General features: G+C 39.9%; 1 protein-coding gene across 2 annotated transcripts in view; it reads left to right on the plus strand.

The window, feature by feature from the left end:
- LOC111143469 (mitogen-activated protein kinase kinase kinase 20) overlaps window positions 1-27,026 on the plus strand; it is a 178,799-nt gene that overhangs the window by 95,589 nt on the left and 56,184 nt on the right. For both annotated transcript variants that reach the window (XM_022497239.1, XM_022497249.1), the window contains exons 4-9: window positions 2,731-2,832; window positions 7,133-7,198; window positions 11,905-11,933; window positions 12,053-12,190; window positions 18,972-19,058; window positions 24,549-24,623. In XM_022497239.1, the coding sequence (XP_022352947.1) occupies window positions 2,731-2,832; window positions 7,133-7,198; window positions 11,905-11,933; window positions 12,053-12,190; window positions 18,972-19,058; window positions 24,549-24,623 (497 nt within the window). The remainder of the gene's footprint in view (window positions 1-2,730; window positions 2,833-7,132; window positions 7,199-11,904; window positions 11,934-12,052; window positions 12,191-18,971; window positions 19,059-24,548; window positions 24,624-27,026) is intronic.

Raw genomic sequence — 27,026 nt, forward strand, 5'->3', positions numbered from 1 at the left:
TTGAAAATAAAATCTTAAAAAAATAAAATTTTATTCACAGTAGAATCAAAAAGAATAAAATAGTTGATTATAAATTGAATAAAGAAGTGTAAGACTTTTTACCCTGGAAAGTATAAAACGTTGCTGAGAGAAACTATAGATATAAATAATATCAAGAAACATTACATGTTCATGGTTTGGAAGACTCATTTTTGTCAAGATCGCAGTTCTCCCCAAATTGATTGATAAATTCAAAACAATTCCTATCTCAATTCCAGCAGATTTTTTAAAATAAGAAACTGCAAGGTGATTCTAAGATTCACAAAGAAATGCAAAAGATCTAGAATTTTAAAAGAACTAAAGTTGAAGATTCAAACTACCTCATTTTAATACTTACTATAAATCTGTAGGAATCAGTGATATAGTGCTCAAGGATACAGGCAGTATTGGCCGAGGGACAGGCATGTAGCCAATGGAACAAAATTAAGAATTTAGGGGAAAAAAATCTTTTTTTTTTTTTTTAAAGATTTTATTTATTTATTTGACAGAGAGATCACAAACAGGCAGAGAGGCAGGCAGAGAGAGAGGAGGAAGCAGGCTCCCCTAGAGAGCAGAGAGCCCGATGCGGGGCTCGATCCCAGGACTCTGAGATCATGACCTGAGCCGAAGGCAGCGGCCCAACCCACTGAGCCACCCAGGCGCCCCAAGAATTTAGGGGAAAAAAATCTTAACACTGATAATTGACTTGCAATAAAGGTGCCAAGACAATTCAATGGGTAAAAGATAGTATTTTCAACAAATTGTGCTGGGACGATTAGAAATCCACATGTGAAAAAGTGGTATTAAATCCTTACCTTAAACCACACACAAAAAAATAGGTCATAGACCCAACATGGGTTATAGACCTAAGTGTAAGAGCTAAAGTATAGAACTCTCAGAAGAAAAATAGGAGAAAATCTTTTTACCTTTGACTTAGGCAGAGAGTTCTTAAATATGACACCAAAAGCACAGTCCATAAAAGAGAAAACAATGAAGTTGACGTCATCAGAATTAAGAATTTCTGGTCTTTGAAAGATGCTGTTAAGAGAATGAAAAGACAAGTTCCAGACTGGGAGAAAATGCTTACAGATCCTAAATCTGATAAAGGACCTGCTTCCAGAATAAACAAGGAACTCCTAAAATTCGGGATTAATAAAACAACCAAATCTTCAAGTGGGCAAACTATTGAAATAAACATTTTGCCTGAGAATATATACTCAGGTCTCATAGCCACGTGAAAAGATGTTCAACTTCATTAGTCACTAGGAAAGTGCAATTAACATATGAGATGCCACTAGAATTCTGCTCACCAAAACGGCTGTGATTAAGACAGGGACAGTACCAAGTAAAGAAACTGAAACCCTCAGAGAGTGCTAGCGGGTGTATGAAATGGTACAGCCTCTTTGGAAAACAGTTGCACAGTTTCATAGGACATTATTCCCGATAGCCCAAAATCAGGAACAGTCCAAGTGTCTATTTACTGGTGAGTGAATAAAATAATTGTAAATCCACACAATGGACTATTATTCAGCAATAAAAAGGACCGAAGTACTGATACAAGCTACAGCATGAGTGAATCTTGGAATTGTCTTGTGAAGAGAAGTCGGACACAAAAGGCCACTTACTGCATGATTCCATTTATATGAAATATCCAGAAAAGATACCTTTGTAGAGCCAGAAATTAGACTGCAGGGCTGGGGTTTAGAGTGGGGCTTAACTACAGATGGGCACAAGGGAACCGTTTGGAGTGCTAGAAAGGTTCTAAAATTGGGTTGTGGTGGTGGTTTCCAGCTCTGTCAATTTACTGAAAATCACCCAATTGTACACTGACAGGCGAATTTTATGGTATGTAATTTATATCTCAAAGCCATTAAAAAAAAAGATTTTATTTCTTTATTTGACAGAGAGAGGGAGAGAGCGTATAAGCAGGGAGAAGCAGGCTCCCCACGAAGCAGGGAAACAGATGCAGGGCTCCATCCCAGGACCCCAGGATCATGACTTGAGGTGAAGGCAGATGCTTAACTGACTGAGCCACCCAGGCGCCCCAGAAGATTTTATTTATTTATTTAAGAGAGAGAGGAAGGGAGAGGGCGAGGGGCAGAAGGAGAAGCAGGCTTCCCAGGACCCCAGGATCATGACCTGAGCTGAAGGCAGATGCTCTCAAAACCACTTTTGAAGGAATTTTCTCACTTTCTTGGGTTTTTTATGTGCTTACGTTTTGAGGGCTCTTCTAAATCCTGATGCAACAAGAATTGATTTGTTTACCTTGTCACATAAATACTCTGCTTATGTATTTTAATCTTTATCTCATTAGAATGACAGTTTTTAAAGAAATACCTATATACGTGCCTGCCTTTGTTTCAGATGCGTTCTTCCAGCACCTCCCTGTGTGTCTCAGTTCTATCCAGAAAGCTTTTGAGTTCATCCTCAGTTAAAGTTTACCATTCATTCTTTCAGCGGTCTTGTCTTTAACAGATTCTTTTCAGGAGGATAATAACCACAGCCTGTAACGGTTTTTATGTGCTTTTAATGTTCTTTGGTAAATTCTTTAACACATTTTCTCAATGAGAATTTAAAGTCTTATTTTTAAATTTGTTTTTGTTTTTTTTCATTTGGGTAGAATTGACTTATATTAGTTTCAGGTGTACACAGTCTTATTTCTGAAAGGCACCTTGGTTTTAATTGTATGCTTCTCTTTTCCTTTGAAACTAGAATATGCTTCTCTGGGATCACTCTATGATTACATTAATAGTAACAGAAGTGAAGAGATGGACATGGATCACATTATGACCTGGGCCACTGATGTAGCCAAAGGTAATAAGGCTTCCTGTATTCTTACAGGCACGTTTTGGTGGGGCACGTTTTCCCATTGTGACATGGTGATTTAAGGACAAAGGTTTGTTATTCTGTGTCTTTAGATGTCCCTTTTTCAGTCTGCAAGTAGCAAGAATTTTACAACTTTCCTTACAGGTTATTTTAATTCCAGTATAGTTATATAATATAGTGTTACATTTGCTTCAGGTGTACAATATAGTGATCCCCAATTCTGTGTATTAGTCCTTATCACAAGTGCACTCCTTAATCCTCTTCACCTGTTCCACCCTCCACCCCTCCCCTCTGGTAACCATCTGTTCTCTATAGTTAAGAGTCTTTTCTTGGTTTGTCTCTCTCTCTTGGGGGAGGGAGGGGTTAATAGATATTTTAAGTCACTGCCTTTCCACTCCTGCATTCCTTTTCTCTCTTCACTTTATTTCTTTCCCTAAAACTATGTTCCAACATAATCCATAACTCCAAGGCAGCCATTTTTGCCACATTTTGTGACATTGTAATTGACCAGCCTGCTTGACACATTAAATGGAAAGCTCATAATTCTGTAGTTCTGCAAGTCTCCTCTTAGACTCAGTATCCAGAAAATGTGATTTATTGTAGGATTAGTTCTTATTTTGTGTACATAATAATATGCTAAAAATCGTAACCACTTAAAAAAAAAAAAGTTTTATTTGCCCTGCCATGTGAAAGCAATTCAGATTTTTATTTTCTATTTAATGTAAACTTGGAAATCACCCTGGAAATGAAATATTTTTAATACACAAAATCCCTAAACAAGGTGCCCAGTTCTTTTCCCCTCATAAATTCTGACATAGACTAATGCTTTCTAAAGCAATTTAAATTCCATTTATTTTTATCTCTTTTTTTTTCCGTTTTCCTAACTGAAGGTTTATGAGTTTTATTTATAACTGTCAAAGTTGCTTTGGAAACAACTTAATCTAAATAATGAACACTGATAGTTACATTTGTATTCTAGCAACCCCTAGAAAGCAAGTGTGTCCAGATTTTACCAGGGCAATTCACTCCTTTGCATTTTGCTCCTCCAATCTCTAAAAGCTTCTCTTTACAAAGCAAGGAAAAGGATACTTAGCACTCAGTAAGGAGAGCAACTCACACTCCGCTTTCACCGGAAAGTCATACAGTAATTTCCAAAAGTAACAGTCTTCCCGTTGGGGAATTTTCTTGTCAGTTTTAAGTTTCATCAACACCTGCCAAATTCTTCAAATAGGGAAAGTGAAGAAAAAAATTTTTTTAAATTTCATGCAAAATGCTGCTGCTGAACGATACTTCATTACCTTATAAGAATAATAAGCTCTATGTTTAGGATGGTGTACTTAAGGCTTTGGCTGTGTTAATTAACTTAATTGTGTATTCATGCATCAGGCATTTCCAATCAGCCTTAAATTTTCGCATTCTTCAAGACATTTTCGTGTAACATCGTAGTCACGTCTGTATGTATCAGTAGTTCACAGGAACCACGTGTTTGTAAGCCGAGGGACGTGTGTTCACTGAGAGCTGCATGAAGCATTGTGGAAATACACTTCCATAAATGTGTCTGTATATCCGAGCAGTCTTTGACTGAACGCACTTCACCTTACAGACCTTTGCATTTAGGGTGCTTAGCCAGTTACACCCATGGTATGACTTACTGGCATTTAGGACAGCAAACAAATCAACTGACAGCAGTCACTCTGCTTCCTGCTGTGCACATGCTTCTTTGCCTCCCTCCACCCCCTCTCCAATCCCTCTACTTCCCCTCCCCCCTGCCAGGCCTGTAAACCTTGTCCCATAAAAACCTTGTCCCTCCTGGCCCTTCCCCAGTGCAGTCCCTGTCTAAGGGGCAAGTCCCTTGGCTCCAGATCAGCTCAGTTATTCTGGGCTTTCTCCAGATCACTGGCACTCTGTCAGAAGGACAAAGAAGAGAAAGAGCAGGGCTCATGAAGTAGCAGACTGGAACTGGAGGTAAAGACTAGGGGTGGAGGGAATGAGATGAGAGAGGACGGGGCGGGGGGGGGCAGGTGGGGGGGGGGGGGGGGGCACACAACACTGTGTGCCAAATCGCAGCGCAGGAAAATCCCTTTCTCATAGCTGGTGAATTGCCCCGAGAGGCAGGTTCTCCTCTGTCTGGCTCCAGGTGAGAAGAGAGGGCCAGAGAAGAGATTTATTGATAGTCACAAGTAACACTTACTATTTAAAATTGCCTGTAAAAGGAAGAGGAAATCTGTGCTTTCGGAATGACTTCACCTCTCTCTGGTAGAACAGGGCACAGAACTCGGAGATGAAGCAGGAAGCCTTGATTTTTGTTGATTCTCTGTCACATTCAGCTGTGCACCTTTCAGTCTGACCAAGATGGAAGACACAGAAGCAACAAGATGTTGAGAAATCAAAGAGTTAAAAATTCATTTCAAATTAGAGTTGATTCATGCATTTTGAATAGGCATTGCTTAACATCACTGCTGAGAGAACACCTCCTCAAAGCCAGGAAAAAAAAAAAAAGCCTGTCTCCTTTCTGGGTAGGAAGGAAAGTGGAGGGTCGGCCGGCAGGTACATCTGAAAGTGCCGCGAGCCCCTCCCAGTGTGTAAGCAGAAGGATTCAAGTGGGTGAACCGGGACCCAGTCTCAGAAGGGTCCTCACTGATTGCCCATCTCCCCCTTCGAATGATACCAGTCAAATCTTTTTTAGGAACCCTGAAGCTCAAAACTGATGATGGTGTTTTTTTTAGCCTTCTTCATTGTTCACTGCAATAAAAATAAGGCAGAATTGTGGAGGGCTCTATAAAAACAGATTTTTATGTGATTGTGATTACTACTGTGTTTATGCACACTAATTGTAAATGCATACTGTACATTCTACACATATAACTTATGGTATTTTTCCTCTTATAACATCTTCCATAAGGAAGAAAAGGCCTCTGTTTAAAGCTTTAGTATCTGAATGTTGTTTTTGGAGATCTTCACTGTCAGCCAGTGTAGACACTATGGAGCCCTGCCTCTAATGGTAATTAAACAGATTCTACCTGAATTTGGTTCTTAAGAAAGAGGTCACTATGAAATCCTAGAGGTTATTAAAAGTTACCTAGGTTGTAGTTCTTGCATTTTCAGTATGTAGTGTGGAGAACTTTGTGTTAGAAGAATGCTCTCCTGTATTCTAGCTATATCTTGGTTAAGATCGCTAAAAATTACTGATACTTTTGTGAACTTGACTCTTTTTCAGTCATTTTCTTGTATTACAGGAGTTTAAATTTTTTAATTTTCTTTGTTCTTACACCTTCAATATCTAAGAATCAGAATGGTAGAAAAATAATAGATTATTTTAAAAATTAGCCTTTATAAAAATGAAATTTTCTATATACTCAAAAAAAGAACCAAAACCTACTTGTGACATGTAGTGGATAGTTCATTAACAAAAAGAGCTTGTGTGGTTGTGGCAATGGGGAGGCTTTTTCTTCCATTATTTAGAAAAGACAACTTGAGAAGTAAAGGGAAAGGAAATGTATTTCAGTAGAAAATACTCTTTTTCTTTATTCTAAGGAGGTATGTGATACATAGAGAGAGAGAGTCAGATGCTACTAAGAGGATCACTATGAAATATGTGTCTTTTAAAGTATAATTTTAAGATATATAATATATTCAAAATAATACTATTTGTATATACATTCAATTTACTTAAGTAACTTGATATACATTCTAAATATGTTGGAGAGAATTTTGGAGTACAGTTAAATATAGATTATCCCGAAGATCCATCCTTATAAAAGAGAATATTTTGTAACTACTGTAAATTTTTCTGAGTCCTTTACCAACCACAACTTATGAATCCAACCAGTTTTCCCCTGCACCCTCACCTCTCCCAGGGTCTTACTGGAAAGAGTACTGAGAAAATAACGGGGTAGCTGCAGACATCCAAATGAAAGCCGAAAACCTTGGTCGGAACTTTGGCTGATCGTAGTCATTGGACCACTTCCTCCAGTTGTAACTGTGCTATTTTTGTGGAGACTACAGAAAATTAAGGTGTCCTTATTAGGTATTGTAATAGCTTTACCCACAATCAAGTTCTAACTTCTAAGAGATTAAAGCACATGAATTTTCCAGTTTTCCCAATGCAGACATATCCTGTCTCTATTTTATCAATCATATAAAAACAGAGCACATGAATTTTGTTTCTGCCATTGAATCCTTTGCAAAAATATGAAAGGTAATACTGATGTTTTAAAATGGAAAGTTAATACCAGTGCAATGTTGAAAAAATGATATTAAATGCTATTCTTCCTTTTTGTATGAAAAGGAATGCACTATTTACATATGGAGGCTCCTGTCAAGGTGATTCACAGAGATCTCAAGTCAAGAAATGGTAATGTAGTCCTAAGTTTTTATTTTGCCTATTTTATTATGAAATATATACACCTTGTTGTAGAAATAGTCTCATGTTTTTCATATCTTTTTGTACCCTGATGTTTTGACTCATCATTGATACCATGAAAATCTTTCCAATGTTGATAAATATCAGAATTCTTTATGTTATTTCAAGAAGCTGTATAGTATTCCATTGTATAAACAGCACAGAATATGTATATTTGGGTTGTTTACATTTTTTTCTGTGATAAAAAATGTTGAGCTTGATACCCCCAGCAAAAATTTTTAAAACATCCTTAGTTATTTCTCTAGAATCACTTTTTTTTTTAAAGATTTTATTTATTCATGTGACAGAGAGAGAGAGAGATCACAAGTAGGCAGAGAGGCAGGCAGAGAGAGAGGGGGAAGCAATCTCCCTGCTGAGCAGAGAGCCGATGCGGGACTCGATCCTAGAACCCTGGGATCAGACCTGAGCCGAAGGCAGAGGCTTTAACCCACTGAGCCACCCAGGCGCCCCTAGAATCACTCTATAGGAGGTACTGCTAGATCAAATTATGTAGTCCTATACTTGTAGTCTCCTATTTTTAGATGGTTCTCTGTACCAGCAGTTTTGAGTTTTGTTCTTTTTACTTCTGAATTATTTGGTGTAAACTTTTTATGTCCGTCATTTTACTTGGAGTAGTGCCCAAAAATGATCAACACATTTCAGAGTTTGGAAAGCAAATGATTTCTTTTTCTTCTTTCTCTTCTTCTGTACTCTCTAAAGTTTATTTATGATCCTGTATTTTCTAATTTAGAAAGTGAGCATTTTAAAATGTCTCACAGATTAGACAGTATTACTTCTTAGTAGGAAAGTATCAGAATGCTTCTTCTATTATGTCATTTGGAAGTTAATGGACAAAGGCAGTGAGTGGGATTATGTAGCTGGCCCACACTAGCTCAAGGAAACGTTAGAGCTTGCTACTTTAAAAAAAAAAAAATCTTTCTGTCAATCCCTTTGCATGCTTTACTTATATACATGCTTTCTAAGTTATTCTTCTAAGTAAGGAGCAGGAGCAGTACGTTTTTTTTTTTTTTTAAATCTTTAAATCACTGCAGTTAAAATGGGTGTATGCTAAGTATGTGATCCTTGCAATGGGTAGTCCCGGTAAGTGGAGGAAGAGAAGCTGGGATCTGCCAGGGGCCCTTGTGGGGTCTGTAAGGTCTGCGGTGGGGCGGGAACCAAGGGAAGTTCTTGGCAGCTGCCACTCATCAGTCATCCAGGTGGGACCATCACCTCCACCCTGCCCGGCAACTGTGGCTGACTTCTCTCCTTTGGCTGGGTCATCACTTATCCTTTGGCTCCTTACAGGCATAAACTTCCTGAAGCTAAACACTATCTAAACGAGTTGGCGAACAGGAAGTTGTTAGGAAATAATCTAGAATCTAGTAGGAAGTATCAGAGTCTTATGACTATAGATTTTTAGTTTTTTAGTCCGTGCTCAGAATTTCAATATACACAGCTTATTTGACTTCACTTTTTAAAATCTGTTTTATCAGTATATCCCAAATATCTCATGGGATGGGGATGATTAAGTTACAGATTTTATCCATGCTCTCATTATGGAAACTAAGTAACAATGGAGACTGTCTCGAATTTTACAAATTACAATTTGTGCAGTTACTTGATGAGAAAACATGTACACATTGAAAAATATTGACCTAACTTTTAGCAATTTTTTTTTCTGAAACAGGGAATAATAAAGAGTCTTATTTTCTATGTTAGAAGTTTTTATGTTAGGTTTTTTTTTAAATGAAGCACTTACTAATATTATAATGAGAAAAAAGGTAGAGGTATTTTAAAAAGTAACTGAATATGATATTAACACTATTTTTATTTTTATTTGAAAATACGAACAGTTTATATATAGTATCACATTTACTCTTAGGCTATTTCTTGCCAAGAGTATATTCTCCCCACTTATCAAGGTCATTAGTAACAGCTGAGGAAGAACAGTTCCGCTACTGTGTTCAGGGCACTGTGTGGTTTACAAAAGAAATGCCAGGGGGCACCTGGGTGGCTCAGTTGGTTGCTTCCAACTCTTGATTTCGGCTGGGGTCATGATCTCAGGGTCATGAGATGCAGCCCAGTGTTGGGCTCCCCGCTCAGTGCAGAGACTGCTTGAGATTCTCTCTCTCCCTCTGCCCTCCCCCCCTGCTCGTTCACTTACTCTCTCTCTAAAATAAATGAATAAAATATTTAATTAAAAACTAAAACCAGAACAGTTCTTCAAGGTCTACCTTGGACCTCCTCGCCTCTTCCGCTCTCATTCACCCACTCCCGTAAAAGCCCCGTCTGCCTGTTAGCACTTCCAGACAGAGTTCAGCTTCAGAACCACGTGCTGTCTGCTTATCGGGATAGGCCACATAGATATTTGTATGACTCTAAGATATATTGTGTCCCTATTGATCTTTTCATTTCCTCTCCGCACCACCCCCAGAATTATTTTTGTCCTACTTTTCTCCACGAATGGCAATACCAATTCCCTAAGCCAGAAGTCAGATAAAAAAGAACAGTTTGATTGCAGAGCTCTTGTTCTAACCATTGTGCCAGATTGCTTCTTTATTTGACTTCCTCCTCGAGCCCTCCCTCTCCCCCCAACCCCCATCCCCACTGCCCCATTACTCAAGCCTAGTTGATTTGGTCTCCTAAAAGTTTCTTTTTCTTTCTTCTTTTTTAAAAGATGTTTTTGTTGTTTTTGTTTAAATCTGAGAGAGAGCATGAGTGAGAGAGCACAAGCAGGGGGTGCTGCAACAGGAGAGGGAGAAGCAGACTCCCCGCTGAGCAGGGAGCCAGATGTGGGGCTTGGTCTCAGGGCCCTGACTGAGATCCTGACCTGAACTGAAGGCAGCCGCTTAACCAACTGAGCCACCCAGGCACCCCTACTCCCGATTTTTTAAAAGATTTTATTTTATTTATTTTAGAGAGAGACAGTGTGTGAGCGGGGCGGGGGGGGGGCAGAGGGAAAGGGAAGCAGACTCCCCACGGAGTGCAGAGCCTGATGCAGGGCTTAATCCCACGACCCACGACCCGCGAGATCATGACCTGAGTCAAAACCAAGTATCCAGCACTCACCAAGGGAGCCACCCTAACACCCCTGATCTGGCCTCCTAAATGTTTCTTGACTCCATCTGCTTCTCTCCTCTGCCACAGCCTTTGTATGGGCCTCCTTAAGTCTCTCTTGGACTGCACCCGCTTGGGTGCACAGTGATCTCCTTGCCACCAGTTCTGTTTCTTCTGTCATATACTCTCCCCTCTGCACATTTGACCTTGTCATTTGCTTAAAATGGTTCATTGGATTTCCATTTCTTCCAGCCCAGGCCCCTGCCTTCCAAAATTGCCTTTTTTTCCCCTCTGTTCCCGACCTTCTGCAAGGCTCTCTTCTCTGCCAAAAAAAAAAAAAAAAAAAAAGCTTCCCTCCCATAGCACTCCTCTGTCTAGTTAGTCCCATCTTGTTCTTCTGGTCTTAGTGTGAGCATTTCTTCTGCAAACTCCTGACCTCCTTAGACTTAGATACCCCTGCTCTTTAATTTCAAGGCAATCTCTGTGTCTCTCGTAGAATTTGTCCCACTTGCTTACATATTTAAAGAAAATTTTTAAAATTTTTTAAATGTTGATTCCAGTATAAACATACAGTATTATATTAGGTTCAGGTGTTATCCCACATGATTACAGACATTGGTTTCAGTGTCTCTCCCAGGAGACTATACACAGGAGCCAGAGACAGTCTTGCTCACCTTCCTCTTCCAGAATATAGTACATGGGCTTGCCCATAACAGGTGCTTGGCAAATATTTGTTAAGTGAGTGAATGTATGAATAAGTGAATGAATGAATGTTGTCCTTGCCTACAAGAAAATTACTCGTCAATTGGGAGAAAAAATATATACCATGAAATTGAAGACCTCCTCAACATCATGCTGGCAGTCTAGTGGCAGAACACAAGTAAAAATTTTGGTTCTTGGGGCATCCAGGTGGCTCAGTCCATTAAGCATCAGTGTCTGGCTTAGGTCATGATCATGGGGTCCTGGGATCAAGTCCCAAGGCTGGTTTCCTGCTCAATGGGGAGTTTACTTCTCCCTCTCCCTCTGTTCCTTCCCCACGCTCATGCTCTCTCTCCAATAGGTCAATAAAATCTGTATTAAAAAGTTTGGTTCTCGGGGCGCCTGGGTGGCTCAGTGGGTTAAAGCCTCTGCCTTCGGCTCAGGTCATGATCCCAGGGTCCTGGGATCGAGCCCCACGTCGGGCTCTCTGCTCAGCGGGGAGCCTGCTTCCTCCTCTCTCTCTGCCTGCCTCTCCGCCTACTTGTGATCTCTGTCAAATAAATAAATAAAATCTTTAAAAAAAAAAAAAAAAAAGTTTGGTTCTCTTTACTATTACTAATGTATGCTGTTTTTACTGGGCAGTACTACATTTGATTTAAACAAATGTTCAGAAACGTTTTAGTCAGCACCTCATGGAATTAGTTTTTTTATTCCTTTTTTAATGTCAGCTCCTTTTTGCAGAATCTTCAGTGCAGTAAATACTTCAGTTTTACTTTTCATATGCTGTATGGAAGATAGAAGTTTACAGGGTTTTTCAGCATAAGATGACTTAAATAAATTAGGGTCATAAATCATAAATCATATATAAATAGGATTGTCATAATTTTTTTTTTTTTTTTTAGTTGTTATAGCTGCTGATGGGGTTTTGAAGGTAGGACTCCTTTTAATTTTTTTCAGAAGTATTTGTTAACTTCATGTGTAAGTTTTTGTGATGGATAATTCTTTCATGAATCGGTAGTAGAAGGTTGATACTTGTTTCTCTTTTCTCAGATATGTGATTTTGGTGCCTCTCGGTTCCATAACCATACAACACACATGTCCTTGGTTGGAACTTTCCCATGGATGGCCCCGGAAGTTATACAAAGTCTCCCTGTGTCTGAAACTTGTGACACATATTCCTATGGTGTGGTGAGTTCATTTCTCATTTTTTTGTTGTTGTTGCTCAAGGAAATCTAAAAAACCAAACACCTCTAGAAGTGGGATTCAGCATTTTAATACAGATTTAAGACAATGATGCTGTGTCTGGTGGAATGCCTAGAGCAGTGGCCTCAGAGAGGACACTTTCCTAATTGCCAGAATGTTGACTTGGATCACTTTTATGCATCTGAGTTATTTCATCCTGTGTCAAGAAGAAACCAATGCTACTTCTAAAGAGCAATTAGATGAAATTTGAAATAATGCAGGGCCCGAGGCAGTCCCGTGGAGAGTGCTTTCCTGGACACACGACTGTGGAACATCCGTGTAAGTCAGTGGAAGCGTAGGCCATCTAGAACAGGACTTCACTGTGATAAGTTGCTCAGACCACACCAGTAGGTCTGCCACATGAGTGAATTACAGATTTTTGAACGCCAACTATGAAAATGATTGGTGAGTTTCCAGAGAGTACAGAAGGAAGTGCATGTAGCTTTTATGGCCTTGCCCATGCCTGCTGCAGGTCTTATAAAGCAGTGTGACTCTCTGAGGCATGACTCGAAGGAATGATGAAAAAGTCACAGCAGAGCAGCACAGAGAACAGGATAATGTGGGGGTGGGGTGTGTTCAGGGAATGGAGAGCACAGGAAAGACTCCCTAAAGGAGCAGAAGCTTCTGGAGGAGGGGTTTTGAGGTGGACCATTCTTGAGGAATAGTAGAAGGAAAGAAGTAAGTGGAATAGGGGGAACGGTAGGGGGAAGGGGTTGAGGGGCAGGGTGGTTCTTTGGTGGTAGAAGGAATTTATTTGTTGCCCCTTTCTGAGGAGTTCTTTTATCCTTAAAATACTGTGTATCCTTTAAAGAGTCCGAAATAGTATTTGATGTTCCTTCTCTTCAGGTCTCATCTCCCTGTCATACTGCCTCTATATTTGTATTATGACTCTCAAAAGGACATTTTCATAGTGACAGGTAAAGGAGGAGACTGATTTTGGCCCAAACTGCCATGCCTCCACTTCCTGGACTTCTCTGGTTTCTACCAAAAGTGACTGCTGATGGCCCAAGAGGAGACCTGCATTGCCATATGCGTTCCTGATTCTCTAGAGGCCGTCAGCCTCTCAGGAGTTACTTTTGGCTTCATTACTTAAGTCTTAGGCTTGTTTTTGTTAGCAAGCTTCTTCTAAATTATAATATATCTTATGTGCACCAAATTAATAATTTTTTTAAAAGATTTTACTTATTGGAGAGAGAGGGAGCACAAGCAGGGGAGAGTGGCAGGCAGAGGGAGTAGCAGGTTCCCTGTTGAGCAAAGAGCCCCTACGGGGCTCCATCCTGGGACCCTGGGATCATGACCTGAGCCGAAGGCAGACGCTTAACCGACTGAGCCACCCAGGCACCTTACCAAATTAATTTAATATCATAGAGATGAGTTTTGTTGGCTATTGGAAAAAGTCATTATAGGAATGAGATATGTGTTTTTGGCAAAAGGCTAAAATTTTAAAGGTTGAAAGAGAACAATAGCTTCAGGTGAAGTACCTCATTTCCCTTAATTCTGGGTCTTTCTAAGAATGAAGGTTGTGAACTATAGACAGTGATCAAGTAAGTCTCATTGAAAGATGGGAAAAAAACATAAGTTCCTAAAGAGACTCGATTCTAAAACTGGTTCCCTATGTCAAAAGTTACTACATTCTGACCATCCTACAGATCACTGTGGGGAGTTCTGATGTTGTCATTTCAGACTTTAGTGAGATCGTTTTCTCTTCAGAAGTTACGTTCCTTCATTTTAAGCAATAATGCATTTATCGTGTTAGACACCAACTTAGGGTAATTTAAAATGTCCTTTGCCTGCTCTTTGGGCCCAGTGTCTGTCCTGTGGAACAGGAACCAGCAAATTTTTTCTGTCCCGCTGTGTATTCTTTTGTTTCCTACAGCCCTTTGGTAAGTGTTAAAACCACTGTGCGTTCCTCAGCAGCCCTCAGTTCCCAGAGCAGGTTGTGTGGAGCCAGAGGGAGTGGGGAGGCCTCTGGGCTGGAGTGGGTCACAGTGAGTCAACAGGAGACCACGCTTCTCACACTCTCACTAGCCTGTCATATAGACACACACACATATTTAGGTGGTTATAGTTTTTTCAATTATTTTGCATATGAACTAGCTCTGGTATAGTGCTTTTACTTTGAAAATTCTCTCCAAGTCTTGGACTTTCCCTATCCCAGAAACATTAGATCTGAAAGACAGCTGTGGGTTCCAGCTAGAGTGAACTTTTGGTTTCAGTGTTATCTCACAGAGAAACCTCACGCCACCTCCTTCCAGGACCTTACAGTTGCCAGCGGCTTTTGTGTGCAATGCACCCGCTGGCTTTCCTGAGCCGGAGTAGAATCTCAATCCCCGTCACCTGTTTCTGAATATCAACTCGGCGTTCATGTTAGAGTCTTCTTTTGACTGGTGGAAACAGAAAATGCCTTTCAGTGACTCTGTTTGAAAACAGTATCTTAAAGAGAGAGGTTTACTTGGAATTCTGATTACGCTCAACCCATAGCTCTGTCAGCAGAATTCCACTCAGAAAGTTGCACATAAACCAGTTTCATTATAAACAGGAATTCAAGATCTTATTTACTTCTGACCCCTTCCCGTTATGTTCTAGATAAACACCATTTGGTGAAAGAAATAGTATGAGGCATGCTTTCCAGAGCTTTTTGTTGAAACAATCACAGATTTAAAAAAAACTTTTTTTTTAAAGATTTTATTTATTTATTTGACAGATCACAAGTAGGCAGAGAGGCAGGCAGAGAGAGGAGGAGGCAGGCTCCTTGCTGAGCAGAGAGCCCGATGTGGGGCTCAATCCCAGGACCCTGGGATCATGACCTGAGCTGAAGGCAGAGGCTTTAACCCACTGAGCCACCCAGGCACCCCACAATCACAGATTTTTTTTTTTTTTTTAATGTGACAGAGAGATCACAAGTAGGCAGAGAGGCAGGCAGAGAGAGAGGGGAAAGCAGGCTCCCTGCAGAGCAGAGAGCCTGATGTGGGGCTCGATCCCAGGACCCTGAGATCATGACCTGAGCCGAAGGCAGTGGCTTAACCCACTGAGCCACCCAGGTGCCCCCACAATCACAGATTTTTAAAAAATGAAGAAAGCATTGCACGGTCAAAGTAGGTATTAACTAAAAAAGCAGGAGGGATCGGTTAGTAAGGTAGGGCATGTTAGTTTTAGAACTTTGTAATCCATAGACTGAAAATGTTGCCTATCTAAGAAAGCAATGTTCTAAATATGTTCTAAATAAATAACTAGAAATTTAGAATTTTTGATGTCCTTTCAAAAGTAGGTAAGTGACCAGGACCATTTGTCAGTAAAGGATCTCTTGGCGTAAAGTATCCCATAGTTCATGAAGTGTCTATTCTGTTCATTGTGCCTACACACACGCACGCACGCACAAACGCACGCACGCACACAGTCTCGGACAGATGAACAAGACCCTAAAAAGAGTTGTCCTTTTATAAAACCAACCTAAAAAAAACCCAAAACACCTAAAATATTTTTGCTTTTCATTTTTTTGTTTTTTCAGACTTGTGATAAGAACTTAGCCCCTAGTATTATCAAAGTCCCTCGCCCCTGCGGCTTGATAAACCTGGGTTGCTTCTTAACACACGGCCAGACTAACCAGCCCTGGCCAATGTCAGAAGAAATGTGCTGCAAATGCCAGAAGTGGATCTGGTGATCCCTGCTTCAAAGCCGATAAACCTCGCGAGCCATGGAGCTGTTTCTCTCTCCATCTTACAAGAGAGGAGATTGTGCTACCCCCTCGGGACGCTCTCTGTTGAAGGATGGAGCGAGAGGAGGGTTTATTATGTTGTCCACAGAAATGAAAAGACTTAAAGAAAGCAAACATCATTGAAAGAATAAGCCTTCCGCGAACACAAGGCTTTGCTACTCTTTAAAAACAAAGCTGTCCTAATGACAGTGCAGAAAGGATTCCTTTCCCAGAAGCTTCTTAGCCTAGAACCACGATAGCGTAGCTTCAGGGTGAGCGTCGCTGTGTCGCTTGTCTGTGAGCCCCATTCCGGAACAAGCCGGGCTCAGGTAATGGCCTGCCATTGTCTGGCAGGAAAGGTCAGGAAAAGTACACAGCCTTGTCCAAGTTTCTCTGCAAACTGAAAATAGAAATGTTTCCTTGTGAGCACAGTTTAAACGTAAATAGGTCTCAAGATAGACTGAGTTGGAAAGTATTTTTAAGGGGAAAGATCACAATCATGTTTGGCCTGCATCCCCATCACTGATATTTTCAGGCCTAGTTTAATATATTTTTAGACCTCTGCATGACTTCTTCCACAAAGGAGTGTTTTGTGCCGAGTGGCATTGTGTTTAGTGCGGAAACAGCTGTTGTCCCATTTCAAACCACCTGCTTTTTGGTACATTCCTACACCTGGGGGATCAGTAACGGGACCTCGGCCGGGGCTGGGGCTGGACTCACACTGAAGCCTTCACAGCCACGTCCATACCCTCCTGTGAGCGGCTGTCACATAGCCCCTCAGCCGTCGGAGCTCTGCCCACACACACACACACATGCGCACATGCACAGATTGAAGTGAAACTCTTATTTTCCTGGGGTTAGAACTTGTGGAGAAACAGAACTCAGACCTCAGTAGATTTCGGATATTTTCCACCTGAACATTTGGGAGTGAAGAATGACATAAGTCTTTTTGTGTATCACTTCCTGAGCTCTTGGTTTTGCATACCTCAACCCAGTCAGCCTTTATGTGTGCTCCCATGCAGTGGGTTGTGCCTGTAGGCTGGGATCAGAAAACAGGGAGCAGGGGGCCACCTACTTGGACATTTTGGGGTCTGGAGTATTTGATTTATTTGAGACTGATTCACTGTTCCCTTTCTCCTTAGGAGGGCCAAAATCATCCATTTGCCTGCTTTGCCTTCCCCTCTCCCACCCCAATCTTAGCACCCGGGGAGTGGTAATTGCAGGGAATGAAGGGGCTTCATTTCCTGCTCAGCCCCCTCGATGCTGCGTCCCCCTCCTCTGTGCAGACTGCATACCTGTTCTGGTCCTTTACTTACAGTGCTTGCTAGAATCGTCCCCTTCTGGGATGCCCCTTACTTTTTCTTAATCACTTCTGGGACTCAAATAGAATTATTCAGTAGCTCTTCTAGAGAAGTACCTTACACACTTGATTAAAAGCCCAAAGAGGCTTCAGTGAATTTTTTTTCTCCTGCTTGAACAGCATCTGCCAATTTCCCTGATTTTCCTGCTAATTATCTTCGTATTAGCCAGAGTTCACTTAGCATGTCCTGATTCAAATATGACTGAACACTGGCTGAGGAAACAGTGGCTCTATAGAGTGAAAGGTCCATGGGACCTTCTTGAATGGAGTACGTGTTCTCAATCTACTTTCTTATTTAGAAGTGGGCTTTTTAGTTTTGTTTTTACAACAAGAGCAGTCTAACTCAAAACTGCTGAACTCCTCCGTTTCTCGCCTCTGCCGTGGCTCCACCCCTGAAATATGGCTTCTCTCTCGTACTGCAGCCTCGCTTCTCTAGAGTTACCTCACGTTAAGAGCTCGACCGTTGGGGTGAGGCAGCAAGTTCACATTCTAGCTCTGCCACTTGATAACGGAGTGTCTGTGGGCAAGTTTGTCTAACTTTCTGAAGCCTTAATTTCCTCATCTATAAAATGAGGATCGTATGTATTCGCTGGGATTGGTCGTAATCATGGTAACACCCGTAAAGAGTTTAGCAAAGTATCTGAAACGTAATCACTCAGTAAATGACAGTCGTTGTTTTTAGGATTACTGATAAAATTATAATTGTTTTATCACTTCAAAAATATATTGGTAGACTTAGATTTTGGTGCCCTTTTGTATAAATTGAGAAAGTTACCCAAATGTAAAAATCTCCATTACTTAGTATTTTAAATGAAACCCAAATCGTTGGGTATTTTCAGTGTTCCTAGCATCAGTTTGGTTTCTTCGGGCATTCCAGTGCAAATTTATTAATCATGCTCATCTTAAGGATTGCAGAGATATGAACACACACATAAATTTCACACACACACACACAGACCCCTAGCCTATATATATGAACATAACATATATATGAACATAACATATAAATAAAATGTTTATTACATTTTAAAACATATAATTATGTTAGAGGTGGAAGAAAATGACTCCCTTAGACCAACTCATTTTGAGAGCTCTTCCTCCAAAACACACAATTTACGTGTTACAGTTCTGCAAGTATCTACCATTACGGGGGGAATGGTTTAGCCAGTGGTTTGGATTTAGGGCTGAGTATTTTTTATCAGACCATTACTGAACCTTTAAAAATACAGTTGAATTCCCAGTTATTATCTTATAGAGAAGTTTATTGGTGATTGAAGGTAAAAAGTGTTGGACTAACAAAACATAAAACCTAATTTGTGGGAATCTGTGAGAATTCTAGTAACTTACAGGATAAATTATGTAGGCCCATTGGTTTCATAAGTCTGGCTCTGAATGTTCTGATTTCTAAACTAGTTTTTTTCCTTTATAAAAATGAACAAAAAATGAATGTATGTGTGTGTGCTCGTGTGTGTATGTGTATATAAAATATGTGTGTGTATGTACATAATATTTAGAAGAAGTCCTCTGCATGAATATATATGTTTTGTCCAGGCTTCTACAGGTGGGGTTGGTTTTGTCTGGTAATTGGATATAGTAAAGTGTTAGATAAGTTTCAGTAATACACCAAAAATATAAAGTACAAGAATAAAAATTCCATTTTCTTTTTGTTCCAGGTTCTCTGGGAGATGCTAACAAGGGAGGTCCCCTTTAAAGGTTTGGAAGGATTACAAGTAGCTTGGCTTGTAGTGGAAAAAAACGAGGTAAGACTACGATTCTCCATTCAGGTACATAGATCAGAAAACAGTATTGGGGTTTTGCAAAAGACTTTTTCATCTTCTTCAAATTGAAAGTAAGTTCACGCTTATGGAAAGATTAGCAGTAGGAGCTAACACAAAGGGTCAAAGTGATGTTATTCCTCATGAATGGACCCTTTACATCTAATTGTTGCAGCTTCACGTCGTGATGCTGTAGATCAAAAATTGTACAAGTACTGTACTAGTTTCTCAGTCTCAATTGTAAAACCTAGGGGTTTGTTCTTAGTGATGAAAGAAGCCATTGCGTCCAAGGTAGGGGAACAGTTTAACTCCATCTCCTGCGTTTAGGACATCTTTTTTACTGGCCGGGAGTTGATCTATCTGTAAGAGACCTTCAGCTACTTCAACTTACCTCTCCCAGCAGGAGTCACTATAGTACAAGAAACTGTCGCTTAGATGAGAATTTCAAAAATAAAAGAAGAAAAAATAGTTTCAAAAAAGGGAAAAATTACAGTTTTGCCACCTACGTTGAACACTACATTGAAGATGAGCTCCTCACTGGAATTGGCGAGGCAGTGGCATAACTGTTCCCTTCTTCATGCAGAGCCTTTCCATTTCAAAAGAACTTCAGTGGCGTAAACACCGTTTGTGCTGTGTCCCCAGCCTCGCTTTTCTTCTTCCCACAAATTGAGGCTTTCAGTTAGTTGGACCTATGAGCCTACATCAGAGAACGTGGTACATTCATATCAAAGAGAGCAACTACATTTTGAAAGGTTTAAAATTGTGACTGAAATGCACAGGCATGGAAATCCTCAGCATAAGGACAAGGCATCCAGTAAAGGTACTAGGAGAACTTAGATCCCGTACTGGAAGCCCGCAGTTGTCTTTGCAATGCAAAACAACCTGATTTCACAGAGCTTCGTTGCCAGAGCTGATCAGTGCCCTCCGCAGAAGGTAAGCGTGCAACCCGAGGATCAAATAATTTGCAAAAAGGTGACTACGTGGAGATATGCCCTTTTTAACGCTATGAAAGAATTAGATTGATCTGCTCCCCATGTGAGCGCAGGGACAGACTACGTTAACCAAACAGCTGCGATTGACTAAGAGAAACCAAGTTTCCATAGTTTAGATCACATAACCCTAACCCTTATTAATTTGTCCTCCCGAGCTATTGAGAACAGATGAAATGTTCACGATGGCTGAACTTGATGGGAGAGAGCTGCCAATTTAAGAAAAAGCAAAAGGCATTATATTTAAGAATGTGTCTCGCTCAGTGTTTCACAGGAGCTGTTCTGTTTTAATTAAATGTCCTGCTTATTCCTGGTGTGCTATTAAATCAGACCTTCGTACGCAGGATAACTGATATTTTCATGACATGAGAACCGGCTTGCTTCTGTTCCATTTTCTTTCGCCAGTGAGGTGATTAGATGTTTGGTTCTGGGTTTACACATGAGGGTGAAGAAAGCCATTGACCTAATGTTGACTTTGGAGTGGAACACTCAATGTAACTTTTTTCCCTCTGTGTTGTTCCAAGAAAATTAGAAGAAAGTTTTTTAAAAGCTGACTGGATCCTCCAAAGATGTATAAGAAAAAAACAGTATTTTAAAATAATATTTCCTCTAAAGGGTGGCAGAGAAGGTGTGCGTCTAAAGCACTTTCAGAACATGAGTATCTATCGAGGATGTTTAAAGCAGACAAGAAAAATGAATTTAGACGCTGCCTTTGGGTAGCTGGCTCGTGGGCCAGGAATCACCCATCTGTAACCTCGAGAAATTCGTCAGCTTGTACAGGAGGAGGCTGTCAGCCGTCCTTTCCCTCAGGGATTCCCGAGAGTCCAGTGTTGCTGTCTCATCCGTGTGTGACCTGATAGTCGGCTGAAAACCCCCGGAGGTACTCAGGTACCTCCCCTTCTGGACACAGAATAGCAAGTTCAAGAAACCCCAGGTGGCGAAGCAAGTTTTCCCAACTTTCGACTGAACTTAAGGAAAACTGGGTATTACAAGGCTACTTACCTGTCTACTCTCACTCTGTTCAGTATTTGTCAAAAATATGGAAATTAAGTCTAATTGTACTTTCCATTGTCACCATTCACAAAGGAGTCTTCATTTCATCTCATAAGTGTAGACACGTGTTACCAAAACAGATTCTGTTGACGTAACATTATAAGGATTGCCAAGTCTCAACTACACAGAACAAACTGAAGGGGTTGCTAGAGGGGAAGTTGGGGGGTGGGTGGGCTAAAGAGGTGATGGGGACTAAGGAGGGCACTGGGGGTTTTACGTAAGTGATGAATCACTCAATTCTGCACCCAAAACTAATATTACGCTATATGTTAACTAAGTGGAATTTAAATAAAAACTTGGGGGAAAAAAAAAGGCCAAGGATTTATTTCATTTCATAATAAAATTGAGACTTTGATTTAAAAATAATTTACAAATCCTTTCAACTTCTAATTATTTCATTTATTTTTACTTTGGAATACCTTGGGTTCTTGAGTTGAAAAGAGCAAGCCATATATATATATATATATATATATATATATATATATATATATATATGTATGTATAAATTTTTTTTTTTTTTTTTTACAGACCTCCTTTAAATAAAGAATGATGTGTTTAAACCTAGGGAGACATTTTAAATGTAAGCCCGCCACCCTGGAATACACCTATATCCAAATATTAGAGTTACCTTTTCTTTTTAACTTTTTATTTTGAAATAATTATAGACTCACAGAAGTTGCAAAAATAGTAAAAGGAATTCTGTGTATCCTTCATCCAGCTTCCCCCACTGGTGAGATACAGGTATTGGCCAATACCAAAACCAGAAAGTTGTCACTGATACATTACTAATCTTAACTAGACTCTGGACCTTATTCAGTTTCACCATTTAGATTGCTTTTTGGATCTATAGGAAGATCAGTACTTTCTCAAAATATTTGAAGGTTTTTGCTTCTGACTGCTTAATAATGAAATAAGGCCTTTAAACAATAATTTTTCCTAATATTAAATCCTATTAAAACTAAATACATAAAGCACTGTTAAAGCAAAGACTGAACCTTTACAGAAGTCATGAAATTAGGAGGATATTACTAGTAAATTTTGTAATTCTTATAGACATGTGTATTTGTCTTCGTAATTTCTCTAAAACTCAGTGGTCATTCAAAATATTCTGATAGCATAATTTCTATCTTTACAAGTTCTTAGATTCTCATAAAATATGTTTTGTTCTAAGTAACAAAACCATTTTTTTTCTTCTAGAGAGACTGACACTGGGCTCGATCTCTTAGCCCTGAGATCATGACCTGAGAATTTTCGGTCACTTAACCAAACTATTCTTAATAGGCACCCCACACTGTTGACAGAAATCCTCAAAAAACTTAATCCATTGATGACTACTCTTTGGAAAAAAGATAATAAAAAATAATGGACAAAAAGTAATTTTTTTCATCTTATGTAGAAAACAATGCAGAAAAAGAAATATACTCTTTCAAAAATGTCATGCCTAATTTAGTGGTTGGAAAGTATTTTCATTTTAAATTTGGAACTTGTAAAATATTTAAGTTTTAAGTAGTGTGGCTAATCTGTTGCTGGTATCTGGTTATTTCGGGATGTTTTAATGCATTAGGAATGCCCATCGTTCTGTAATCAGGATTCAAATACTTTGGATTTTCTCTTAAAGTACTTTTTTAGTGCACCAAACAAACCCTACATTAGTGTCTGAGTCTAGATTTAACTGATATTTGACCATATGAGATAATTTAAAATAATTATGTCTTCTTTCATAATGTCTCAGATGCGGTAGCTAAAAAGTTTCTCAGTAAGAAAAGATGACAGAAAAGATTAACATCCATCCATATTCATCCAGGTCCCATTTCAGTTCTTAGAAAAATGTGAAAAAGTTATATTGAAAATGAGAAATTACTTTGCCATGGGGTGCATTCAGCTGAATAATTGCAGTCACTTTGTTTCTCTTAGTTGCCACTCCTAACCAACCATCCTATATAAATATTTTTAAAAAGTAAACGCCTGATTTTCCTTTAGGTCTTCATCAAAAGGTTTCCAGTTCACATTACAGTAAAATAAGAGTACAGCTGACCAAGTCTTCTCTATTCTATGTAATCAGTTAAAAAAAAATGTTTAGCATAGCCTTTAACTTAGCGAGGGCCATTTGTTTATAAACTTTTGGGTTGTATTTATTTTGATTTATTTTGATTTTAAGGTTATCTGTAATTCTAAATGCAGATCACCTGTTTTCTTGCCAGGGCAACTCTTTTTCTAGTTTTGTACGTAGCCCTCCCCCAAATCCAACTAAGTTCAGTATCAGTTTTTTATTTGCAAAACTTCTTTGGTAAACAAGAAAACTGCAGAGTGACTCATCTTGGTACTTCTTAGTGTTGTGGTTCTCAACTGTCACACCCAGGCCTCTCTGGAGAACAACTCTGTTCATGCTCCCTCTACTTTCCAGAAATGAAATTCGGATGTAGTACAACCTACCCACACACATTGTATTTTGAAGTCAACATAATGTCCTCATTGTAATATACCAAAGAAATAAATACGTATTACTGTGTATAAATGCGCAGGCATGACCACAGTAGAGGAGAAAATGGAACATTTTAGAGCTCATACCTATGGATAGATAGGATTCAACAGCTACAAATGCAGACTGGAGTCGAGTGGTCTCCATGATTCCAGCAGCATGAGCAATGCTGTTGTAGGTGACAGTTTCCAAAAATCTTGGGAAGGATATGAATAATGCAGACATCAATCTGCTCTTGATTTATTTTATTTGGTAGTTGCATTCTTAGTTCATTGCATTTGAAATCTGCTCAAAATATACTTTTGTGTTTCTTGTAAATCAAAGAGCGAGTCTAGAGCCAGAAAATGATTAAACCTCGTTTGATTGCATGTGGGGCATCTGAAGTTTGGTGGAGTGCAAGGGAGTACTTGGTCAGGGATTTACAACGTAGTGAAAGATGTCCAGCATTCTTGACCCGCTCCAGGGGCAAGTCTCCAGTTTTAAAAATAAACAAAAATGCCTCCGTAGATCCCTAAAGAGCCTCCAGGGGCATGGCGAGTCCTAGAGAAGTACTTCGGTAACATGTTGGAACAGGACCAATGCTCACAGTGTAATCTTTGTTGTATCCAGCCCTTGCACTAATGAGTCCTATGTCCAGAATCTCTTATTGGCCAATCAGAAGAGGCCCACTTCTCTCAAATGATCTCTGTGCGGGTCTGTGCTGAAGACATTTTCAGAGGTGCGGCACCCATGGCCTAACTGGTCTTTTTAGAAGAACAGGATTAAAAGTGTCTTTAGTGATGAGATACGATGAATCTAAACATAAATTCTCACCAGCCATCTATCAGTCTGTGGAAGCTTAACATTTAATGACTTGTTTGTGCTCTTAATGTAACTCTTTTAAGAACTTTCAGTGGGTATTTGCTTACCTCCATGAGTAAATCCTTGCTTTGTCTTTTCCTCTCTCTGTGGTAGAGATTAACCATTCCAAGCAGCTGCCCCAGGAGTTTTGCTGAGCTGTTACGTCAGTGTTGGGAAGCTGATGCCAAGGTATATATAAATTTTTTGTTTGTTTTTTGGTCCTTGTTCAGGATTCTGAAATTCCACTTATTTGGCTTTGAGGTTTTTTTTTTTTTTTTTTTAAAGATTTTATTTATTTATTTGACAGAGAGAGATCACAAGTAGACGGAGAGGCAGGCAGAGAGAGAGAGAGAGGGAAGCAGGCTCCTCGCTGAGCAGAGAGCCCGATGCGGGACTCGATCCCAGGACCCTGAGATCATGACCCGAGCCGAAGGCAGCGGCTTAACCCCCTGAGCCACCCAGGCGCCCCTGGCTTTGAGGTTTTTAACACTTGAGGTAATAAGAGTCATTACAAAGCAAAGCTGCTGGCTGCCTCCCTTATCCTTAGAACTTCATGACTGGCTCTTTCTTACAGCCGCCTGGCACTCTTAATTCAGTCGAGAGAATTGCATTCTTTTGTTTTTAATCTTTAATAAGCACTGTTGCACCTTCGTGTTCTAAAAATGGCCAGCACACAGTGCTTATTCTGGGCCAGGCACCGTTCCAAGTACTTCATGTACATTCGCTCATTGATTCCTCACAATAGCTCTGTGACATAAGTTGTGTTTTTCCACCCATTTTACAGATGAAGGATCAAGGCACACAGAAGTTAAGTCATGCTCAAGGCCTCAGCTAGTACATGGTGAGACTGGAGAGTGAACCCAAGCGGTCTGAACTGAAGACCCGGCCACAGTAGCCCTTCTAGAGAAACCTGATACATACTCCTTGCCCAGATTCATGATGTTTTGAAGCTATCACAATAGAGTTGGAGACACTCCAAAATTTAGACTTTCATGTGGTTATCACATTTGAGCATGAAGGCCCACTTCCTTTCCCTGCAAAGATCATTTTAAAAGACTCTCACACACATACGGAAATATTTAAGGATAAAATAATAGGCGAGTCTTGGATTTGCTTCAAAATAAACTGAAAGGAAATAGGTGGCGGTATAGATTAAACAAGATTGGGCAGGATAAATTTTGAAGCCACATGATAGGTATATGGAGGCTCGTTACATTGTTCTCTCCACATTTGTGTGTGTTTGAAATTTTTCATAATAAAAAGTTAGAAAGTAAGATCCTTACAAATTAAACACTGGAAGAAGAGACAGGCCCAAGAAATGAACTGTAATTTTATAGTTCAAATTTGTCCACTTTTTCATGGAAGTAGATATATTGCAAACTGACTTCTTAAAATAGAGATCTAAAAACAAAGACTCAGGAGTGGAATTTCTTCCTTAATTTAAACCCAGTTCCAATCTGGCCACCAGGAAGGACGCGTGCCAGTAACACATAGCATCATTCTCTAGTGGGAAGGATGCACACCCAGTGAGTTTGAGTTCTCACCTGCCACATCCCACCCGTTACCTCGCACCTGGGTCCGCACCACCTCGTGAGAACAGCTCAACACCAAGTACAGGAGCTTGTACAGTAGTGCAGCCCACAGAGCAGCCGGGTACGCAGATCTGTGGGGCCTCTCAGCCCCGTGCGCTCTCTGTTGGCTGGTCTGGCCTGTGCTTTGTCTCCGAGGAGTTTGGGTGGGGGGTGCTTCCCAGATTTGCACACTGCACCTCTGCCTCAAGAACAGCAGCCTTCATCTTTGCTTTCACTCCTCTTCATCAAACTACCTTCACCCTTTTTTTTTTTTTTAAAAAGGAGAGTCTCTTATTAGTACTGGTTTTTTTATTCAAGAATTTTAACATTTTTAAATTCTGTTAGTGTTTTTATTTAGTATTACTGTTTTTATTAGCATTCCATGACAAAGTTGCATAGGTATGGTATGGTCTGCCCTACCTGTGTTTAGGTCCTATTTTAGTGTGTGGTTTGCAGAATATGGGGGTTTTAAGCAGTAAGAGAAATGCCTGCACTTTGCAGCTAATCCAGCGGAAAATATACTCAGCTGTTTGCAGGCTTGCTCTAGAACATTTGTATTTTTTAAATGCTGCCATACTACCTTCTCTATACTCTTTCTACAAGTTCTCTGTCCGTTGCGGCATATGGAGTCCTTTTTGCAGTATTTCTCTGCTACTTAAATAAAAATTTCACCTAGAATTATTTGCATTGAGTTAGATTAATGCAACTAGATTCTCTGTAATTGCAGTTATATTTCAGTATGCAAAGCAGGTTTTGAATTTCTTAATCGGAAACTCTGTACTTCATTGATTAAAATTCTGAGAATATACACTTAAGGTACATTAATTAATAGTGTAAACACGTAACACAGGAAGGACCTTAGACCTGGTGTTAATGCCATGAAGCTGGCATGTCTTTAACATGTAGCAAGCTCACTCTTCTTTGGGTCCAGTGGAGTCTCGTGTTCTAACTATGTGAAATATAAAGAAAGTTTAAGACTGATTTTTACTTCCTAAATTCAGGGCATTTTATTCTGATACAA

The sequence above is a fragment of the Enhydra lutris genome, unplaced genomic scaffold (assembly GCF_002288905.1).
Source record: "Enhydra lutris kenyoni isolate GAN:26980312 unplaced genomic scaffold, ASM228890v2 scaffoldscaffold1, whole genome shotgun sequence".
NCBI classification, from domain to species: Eukaryota; Metazoa; Chordata; class Mammalia; order Carnivora; family Mustelidae; genus Enhydra; species Enhydra lutris.